At 50.5% G+C, this 8731-nt stretch overlaps 4 protein-coding genes across 4 annotated transcripts; 1 reads left to right on the forward strand and 3 right to left on the reverse strand.

Annotated features, from left to right (window-relative positions):
* Nucleotides 1-1161: 1161 nt before the first annotated feature.
* Nucleotides 1162-1690, forward strand: LACBIDRAFT_329810 (uncharacterized protein; the record flags this gene model as incomplete). Its single annotated transcript, XM_001883895.1, has 3 exons — nt 1162-1544; nt 1662-1665; nt 1688-1690. 3 exons carry the CDS (start codon nt 1162-1164, stop codon nt 1688-1690), a joined length of 390 nt encoding a protein of 129 aa, XP_001883930.1.
* A 2835-nt stretch (nt 1691-4525) lies between these two features.
* On the reverse strand, nt 4526-5215 carry LACBIDRAFT_329811 (uncharacterized protein; the record flags this gene model as incomplete). The annotated part of the gene is made up of 2 exons (XM_001884014.1): nt 4526-4830; nt 4942-5215. 2 exons carry the CDS (start codon nt 5213-5215, stop codon nt 4526-4528), a joined length of 579 nt encoding a protein of 192 aa, XP_001884049.1.
* A 257-nt stretch (nt 5216-5472) lies between these two features.
* Nucleotides 5473-5817, reverse strand: LACBIDRAFT_303306 (uncharacterized protein; the record flags this gene model as incomplete). The annotated part of the gene is made up of 3 exons (XM_001884015.1): nt 5473-5599; nt 5651-5688; nt 5737-5817. 3 exons carry the CDS (start codon nt 5815-5817, stop codon nt 5473-5475), a joined length of 246 nt encoding a protein of 81 aa, XP_001884050.1.
* A 1350-nt stretch (nt 5818-7167) lies between these two features.
* LACBIDRAFT_329812 (uncharacterized protein) lies at nt 7168-7836 on the reverse strand (the record flags this gene model as incomplete). Its single annotated transcript, XM_001884016.1, has 3 exons — nt 7168-7299; nt 7518-7661; nt 7765-7836. 3 exons carry the CDS (start codon nt 7834-7836, stop codon nt 7168-7170), a joined length of 348 nt encoding a protein of 115 aa, XP_001884051.1.
* Nucleotides 7837-8731: the final 895 nt, after the last annotated feature.

The raw sequence follows: 8731 nt of genomic DNA on the forward strand, positions 1-8731 counted from the left end.
CACTTTCCCCTGACAGTAGAGCTGTAATATAAAACCACGAATATGCTCCAGGGCCATCTGGAATGCCAATGTAAGTGTTTTTTGACCTCAGAGAGGCGACGTAGTGATACTGAGTGACAATGAATATCATATGTGGAACGGACACCGGACGGATGCCGCCCGGATGTCGCGTGACGTGTTCAAGTTCTAGTAACCACCCAAACCACGACGTTCTTCAACAGCTCATGAAACACTTTTACCTCCTCCTTCCCCTCTGAACCACCAATGACGACAAGTGTGTTGATAGTGAAGCACAACGGGCATTGTCAGCACTGTCACTGCAGACAAACCGGGCCAAGACGACGGGTGGGACGCGGAAAATGTGGCTGGGATTGTGGGTGAATTGTTTGGCCGGATGATGGTCTGCTTTTCGAATCGGGGGCTTATAGAAACATTTTTGTTTTTGATGGTGCTATTCAGTGTACCTGAGGCTGAATTCTCGTAAGTGAGCTTTCTGTGTCCAATGTTGAGTAGGCAAAAATGACCTGCACATTCAGATACCAAGGGATGTCGATGATCATCCATCTCCTGCTCGCGAGCCATCCCAACCCTAAGAAGTGATCGTCATTGGCGGTGGCGATGGAGGATTATGAAGCACGATACCGTTGTACAAGTCGTGCTATGCGATATCGATGAGGTCAGTTGCTGATCTCCATCGACTTCATGATAATTTTACTCAATATTCTCTTTCCAGGCCATGGTGCAAGTGTCGAAGTGTTGAGGCAATACCTCCCACACATATCTTCCCTCCTCAGTGACCGTCTTCATTGGTGACGGTTCCACCAACGCTGAGATGTGATACGACGCCCGATGATTGGGCGAGTTATAGTGCCGCTATGAAAGCCGGCATACAGAATTTTATTGAGGCTCAATTTCACGCGCTTGGTGATTGGTTTTCCTGGACTTGGAAGGTTGGTTTTTCTTTCCCCCTTCCCCTCCATTACGAGCGAGGCTGACATTAAAACCACTTACTAGATGGGAGCATCACAAGTGTCAGGAAATATTGAAGCCTCCCTTTGCCAGTCCTATTAACTCGGCCACCCCAACGGGTGGATCCTCACCGATCCACGCGTAGCCTCAGCTCCCTCTCCTCCCCGCCAGATCCTTCTCCGCGTATTTACCATGGCAAACCGGAACACCATCCACCATCCCTGCCTCATCCACCGCGTCTTTCGCCTGGCCTCCGACGACGCTGAGTGCTTTGAACATGGGGATGACGCTGTTGCCTACGTATCGTATACGGCAACCGTGATTACGCTGCCGCCGCAGAGCTTTTCGGATGCACCTGCGCAGGTCACGAAGAGCGTCAATGGGTGGTTTCATATTGTAATTTCACATACGGCGGTGAAGGATTCATTTCGCAAGTCAACCACCGGATCTCTCAGGTACCGTCGTGTTAATCCCTCGAGTTTTGCAGGTTCTGACAACGTCTTAGGACTTCAATTTTGCGGATGGTATGCTCTCCTTTTGGAGGTTCACGGTCGAACAGCATCCAAAGGAACTGAGTATGTCTTCTTCCATTGTCCAGGCATCTGTTTCTGCAGCCACGAGCATTTGTTTCCTTGTCAGACTTTTGTTTTTTTTTGTCTGATAGAAAAACTGCCTATCTTATATTGTTATAGAGATGTATGTTAACGGTTTTCTACAGTAATAGAATATCGTACTAGTAGGAATTGAATTGTACATTTTTTTTGCCCTTAGGCGAACCGGTCCGGGCACTCCATCACCTGATTCTATGGACATGTGACATACTGTTGACTGGTGTTCAACGTTCCGTTATCGTCTTTCCTCAAGTGCTCGTCCTCTAGTCTCAACTAGCTCAACTCCCATGCTTTCTCATTCATTTCGCATTGATCTTGTCTTGGGTGGACGAGATTTAGGGAAAGACTATCGAGGTGCGCTCAATCGTAAACGTTTTCATCGGCGCAAGGCTTACTAGACATACGACAAGAAGTTCACGTACACCAAGCATGCATGCATGAGCCTTGAAGCTTGAAGCGCTGAGCGCTGAGCGCTTGACGACTTGCTATTCACACTCTCCCACCCCCCCAAAGAGGATGTGTTAATGCATCAACACTGGCCCTGTTACACCACCCACCTTTCCGATGAATGCAACAGTGCCGCTATGCAAGATGTCGTTCTGTGTTTTCAGCCGCTATTCACATCGTCACTCCTCTCCGCCTTCACTTTCGCTTTCTTTCCCTTCAATCTGTCACAAGCTAGCTCCCCACCGTGCCAGCCCTGGTCAAATTTATCTGCCAGCTCTTGCCCTGATTTTCTTCGGCTCAGTGCCCATGCCGGATCTCCAACACAGCACCCAATGCACTCGGGGAGTGGGGAAGTTGAGTATCAGCAATATCTCAGTGTCCGACACACCAGGATACAATTGTCGTTTCAGCGCATCGTACCCTTGTCGTACCCAGCCAGTTGAGTCAAGGGATGGGGCAGTTGAGCATCACGATGTTGCGTTCACGCACCGCCGTGTCCGGTCGGCAGAGTCGAGGGGTTGGGGCCTGAAAACTCATACCAATTAGTGTAGAACGACGACACGGCATTCAACATACTCTGACCTCTCCCCACTGCCAACCATCGGCGGCTGTTGGCGTGACGATTTGTCTCGCAGGGCATCATATATGCCGTGACTCATCGCTCACTCGCTGTTACGACGTGATTCCACTAGCAGCCTCGCCAACCTTACTCAAGTATCAGCATGGGCGTAGGCAGACGACGCACCCACACATCAGCGCATGCGTTGCATTCACTCTCGCTATTCCATCACTTTGAGATATTCCACCAGATCCAGCACCCCGACACTCCAGCCTCCAGACTGTGACTGATCGCTCGCTCGCTCTGTCCCAACATAGTTTTCGTTGCAGGATTCATCGTCAGCTATCAACTCTACCAGGAGGGGGTTTCCGTGCGGCAATGCACCGGTACAACACGAATCATCGCTTCCTTCCCTCCTTACGAGACAGTTTTTATGGAAGGTGCCACTACCGGCTCGCCAAACACTCATTTTCGCCTCCCTGTCAGGACGCGGTTTTTGGGGCGGGATCCTCGCCAACCACTGCAACTGCCTGAAACACCACCGCGCTTTGTCACTTGCTTCCCTCCTCAACACGATTTTTACGTAGGTTGCCACTTCTAGCCGCCGGCTCTAGCAGTGCGCCACGACGACCATCCTCCCAAATTTCATGCACAGTTCGCTATCGGCGGGGTAAATGGGTGCAGGAGAGAGGACAGTCGAGCATTGGTTTTTACCTACGTTCCGCTGTGCCATTTCATCATCATCCCCCGTGATTCTCCACCACCATCTCCAGCCCACGATACAAGTATAGCGAGTCATGACAGTGACGAACTGGTCGCTTATCACTCCACCGCCACTGCTGGGGCCAGCTTTAGCAGTGATGGGAGTTTAGGTGTGACGACGTCGATGCATCTGGGGCAGAGTGGCGCGGTATGGGTAGCGTGGTATCTGGGGCGGGGCGCCCAGTAGCAGAGTTGGTTTTTCCGATACTGACGCCGACGAGCCTGCTAGTGTACGCCTGACTTGTAGTCAGGTCCAGTGGGCACTGTACCCCAGTCTTAATGTACCCCAGTCTTAATGTACAGCTCCATTGTTAGCTCGTAAATTTGATATCATTTTCTTGAGTCTGACATACTTATACAGAATACACTATAATTGGTGAAATTACTGGCATATTAATGTGCTGACAGTCTGATTATCACGGAGTGATGTCGAGCACTCGGGAGTGGCAGGACATTAAGTAGCACCAGGCACTCAGTAGTGCTGGGACACTGAGATCCATCCCGGATGGCATTCTTAATGAGGATTTAGCAGGGAGTGCCATGAGTGATTACGACCTCGAAGGCCAATTCTTCCTTGCCACCTTCGAGGTTTCACGTGACATCAAAGTGCCACGCCAAGGGTGGTCGGGTTGTTATTTCTTCCTACATACCCTGCGCCACTTCAAGGATGAACGGAGCCCGAAGGAAGTCATCCTTACTTTAGTGTCTTAGGGTCGATATCGGGATTCATGAAAATGGGATAGTATACGCTGTGGCACCTGCTCAACCTCAGGGAGGTGGTTGTCTGTCAAGACTTCTGAAAGACGAGCAGGAAGAATTGTTGTCAGGGACTGTAAGACTGGGGTCGAACCTCATCCTCTGTGCCACAAGTGAAATATAATTTTTGGAGAACGGATACCGCAAAAGGATCTTGGTGTGGTAGTGGCGAGGGACGCAGTGTGCGTCTTGTATCCTCGAGAAACAAGTCCGGCTGAAAACCGGATGGTTGTACAGGCGGTGGACTACGTTCTGTTGCCTAGCTCGCTGATCTCATAGAGTTCGATGGTCTTGACGTTTTCCAACAACAAAAGTGCGACGTTCATCTTGTTTTTGAGAAGTCGAGGAGTTGCGAAATTGGTAAAAAGAGTCCATAACAAAGGCATCCGTGGATCACCACATCTATTCTGATGTGCGAACATCATCTGAATTCTGTCAACTTTGGGGAGTTGGAACCACTGCGTGGCTGGTGAATCAGGGCCAGGTTGTCGACCAAAAGCAATCGCTTCCAAACAAGTCTCCGTAAACGTGTGGTTATACCACTCGTGGACTTATCGAAGGTCTCGCACCAGTTCACAACGTTGGTTGGAAGTGGCGTTTTCTGGATGCCGAGATCCGTGCTTGATTTGCACGTAAACGTCATGTACAACCTGGTAGGACGATCGTCGACGATCTTCATTTTCTCCCAGCCAGTTTGAACGTGGTTCTTCAGGTCACCAAACAACGCTGTCGTACGGTGTGATGACATCGTCCGTAATGGCTTTGATCCCAGCCTTGACGTAGGCGTCCTTGTCGGCGGATTGGATAACGTCGGCAGCATTGAAGATCAGAACGCACAGCCTTCTGCAGAACTGTGGCACCGTTGTATGATAAGAAAGGGGGTAAATCCACGCTCCGAGGGAGTGAGACGGCTGTTCAGAAAGACGTTGGGTGTGTTGAGGTTCGCGTTTTCGAACAGATTGAAAACGCGAATTATTGCAGAAATTTTTGGGAAACGCATGGCGCCAACGTCAGAGTAGTTGTAAGGGGCACCGAAGTCATGAAGGGGCGACAGGAAAAGTAGGAGGAGTGTAGTTGTTTGAAGGTGTGCCGTTACGGTGCCCGTAGCCATTCGGTGGCTCAGCCCGATTCGTAGCGGGGTAAAAAACGTAAATCCGGGTCAAATCTACCAAAACCAACACCTGCATCCGCCAGATCTCGCCTGATAGCAACCTTTACGGCAGCTAGAGGGTCATTGGAAAGAACGTCGGCTCTGGCTATTACAGAGAGTAAATGTAATCGCCCAGACAAGAGATATATCGGCAGCAGGAAGTGTCGGCAGCAGGAGGTGTCGGCAGATACAGAAGGGGATCCATGGTTACTGGTAACTCAAGGATAACGGGGTCTTTGCTCCGGTTGAGAAAAGCTAGTGGTCCGAGCCCGGGGAAAGGGTGGTGCGGGGGGACCTGAGACCGAAGGTGACACAATCAAGTCGGGATACAAAAAGTATACGCTTCTGAGGGCACTCAGTGAGCAAAAAGAAAGACGACGCAACGGAAAGACATACGGGTGAACATAACGGTCAGCGCTGTGGGCTTTCCACTCCTGTGACCGACGTCAGTAACAAAACGAAAGTATTAAGTGGGTGCTCACATCCTCAAGAACTTCGGTGAAACGGACATCAACAAGATGAAGGTTTCCAGCCAACAACCGCAGCCTCATCTTGACTTTCATCTCGAAAGTCAAGGGAAGGAGTGTGGATGAGTGTTAGACCCAAGCGCTGCCTGCCTTCATTCCCCCAACATTAAGGTTGATGTAGTTCGGCGGTGGGGCAGGTCTCCTGGAAGGAATTTGACGACAGAGGCAAGCTGATCTTTGGGGAAGTTGAGGGAAACGTTGCTGGTGTTGGGCAGTAGGCGGAAAAAGAAAGTTTTGCCTTTTGCCTGACCCCAGGGAAGCAATATATAAGGTTTCCACAAGTGGATCGGTGTCAGGTCTGCTGGCGTCTTGGTCTAAGGGAGAGTGAGGGAGTGGAGAGGGAGTCAGTAGATATTTTGATCGGTGAGACGCTTGGAACATCCCCGCAGAGAGTACACTACCCACCTATCCAGGGGGGCGCGTAAGGAAAAAGGAAGACTCAAGGGGCTTTATAGACGTGACGCGTTGTTTGTTGTTATCTGTTGACGTCGACAGAATTGTGTAAGGCTAAATCGGTACAAGGCCCCTGACATTGACAATTTACGGAGGGCCTTTGGAGGCTGGTTCCCGAAATCAGGTATTTTCGGGTTTTCATGTCTGTCTCATTTCCGGTGAAACCTGTTCGAATTGCAGCTGGCCTTCGCCAACTTTTTCAAAATTGTCCGGATTTTGGGAACAGGTCTTCTGCGGGTCCAAAAGGCGTCCGGATTGCAGGATCCGGCTTTCTGAGACCTCAGAAGTTCTATACAAATGGTTTAGAGGACCCTGCGAGCCATTAAACACTCATTTCCAGCCTAAGTTGGACAATGGTCCAGGCAAAGACCATTGAACAGAATCAGGTCAGTGGGGGAGAGGTCAAACCCAGAGCAGTTCAAGGCTTGCGGACTGTGCACAAAACTGAAACGATGTTTGAGGGAGGGAGGAGGCCCGGGGCAAATTGATGAGTTTGAAGTATTGCCGTAACGATTGGGATTGCTCGAAACTGACGGCGGTGGGTAGGTTCAAAAACACGTACGACAATCCTCGCAAGGGCGCTGATATTGGTCGTCGTGTCCGACGATGACTGTTTCTAATTTCACATATCAGCACTACGTCGCTCAGTTCTAAATATAGTAAGACACTGACATTCGCCGACCATTAGCTCATCACCAACCATGACCAGGACGTAACCTCCGCTTTTAAGCGGACGGAGAGTAGTGAAGGGTGCGGTGGAGACAAATCCGAGACATGGGTTTTAATTCGGTAGATCTTGTGTCTTCTCCCTGCAGCCTGTTTTCGAGGTACTTAGCCCAATAAGCTGTTTATACGACAACAATACGAACCTTTGTTGCGTTTAACGCCGCCGCCACTATCGCATTGGCCGTAAAGTTTCCCGTGGCCGGCGTTTTATCTGCTGCCTGGCCACCCTTTGCTGCTTGAAACCAACGTCACGACAGCTCGCTTCCAGGGGGTTGTTTGAAAGCTCAGAGTTTTCCATGCACTCGTCATCACACTATTCGATGGGGAGATCGAGTACAACTGTAATAAAAGAAAAGGGAGTAAGTTTAAACTTAACACAAAGGATTCTCCTTTTGAAAATACGCAGTCAAAAGGGCTAGTTGCGCGCGGCCAACCGACATTTACGCATAAAGTGGTATCAAAGGCGATTAAAACCCAGAAGACTCGCTTAGACAGCTCATCCTCAAGGCTTCCGACGGTGAATTCCAACATCCTGTGCAGCCCAGACAGCCATGTACCAGACGACGTTCCAAGAAAGCATCCCGCCCTGAGATGATGTACACGATATTCTTCGGGTTCGCAGGGAGCTTTTCGAGTGCTTCGAGCGTCGCTGCGAAGGGAACGGCCATGGACGGAGTTTTCACGATGGATGCGAGGGTTCCCTGTGGTTCGTAGTCTCATTCAATTTGGGTTGGGGAGGAGATCTGAGACGCACATCATAGTTGATGAAAAATAGCTGTTTCCCAGCTTCCTGATATAACCCACCTGAGCACTTCCTAGGAAAGGCATCTGCTTGAGCAACATGCTCACAGGAACCACAGCCCAGGCATAGGACATGTGGGTGGTGATTGTAAAGCTTCCTCAGCGGACATCAAGAGACCTTGATTAACCGCGGCTGCTCGCAAGAGGTGCCGGATTTCCGGATTTTACTGTCCCTCCTGACAGTGTATGGCAGAGACAGCGAAGGGTGTACATTCGTAGTCAGTAATTTTCTCGGGACTGGAGCTCTCTAATTAGTGAGTAACCGTGGGTAAGCATCGTGTCTCAAGCTTCCTCTGTACGTCTCCAGCACCCTGATGCGTCCATAGGAAGCTGAGCTCCATAAGTGTATTTGGGTCCGCTGGCTTAGGGTGACTTTGGTAAGTTGGCTACAGGCAGACGCACACGGTGAGGTAGGAAAATAGAATTCATATGTCATCCACGATATCAGTAAGTATAGCTTGGGAGGTCGGTGCCGCTGATGGTGATTCGGGTGGTTCGCATTGGCATTAGTAGCCTGAAGGGGTGGCCTGCCGTGGCCGTTGACGTATCCCCCTCAGCCGCGGTTGGGGTTGGCCATGATGTGCATGGGCGGTCGGTGGCTATCTTCAGGTTAGCTTAGAATTTGTGGATGAGGGCAAGGGAGTCACCTGGGAGGTTGTGCTGGGCGGAATCCAGCTGCTGGAGCCTGGCCAGGCGCGGGGTTGATCTCGGGTTGGGGACCACGTCTCGGTTCAAAGAGGACCTCATTCCGAACGGGCGGCGGAGCTTTAGGGTTGGTAGACGTTATGAACTGTGGGTTGGGCAAGTTCAAGCAGGTGTTGAATTCGACCGTCGAGTCACGACACTTCGAGCACCTACATTTGCATCGTAAGCACCAAGCAAACATCTATGAGGGGTAAAATGACGCACCGATCCCCCAACGTTATACCAGACATGAACGGAACATCCCACACTACGTCTACAGTCTTCG

Source organism: Laccaria bicolor, genomic scaffold (assembly GCF_000143565.1).
Source record: "Laccaria bicolor S238N-H82 LACBIscaffold_23 genomic scaffold, whole genome shotgun sequence".
NCBI classification, from domain to species: Eukaryota; Fungi; Basidiomycota; class Agaricomycetes; order Agaricales; family Hydnangiaceae; genus Laccaria; species Laccaria bicolor.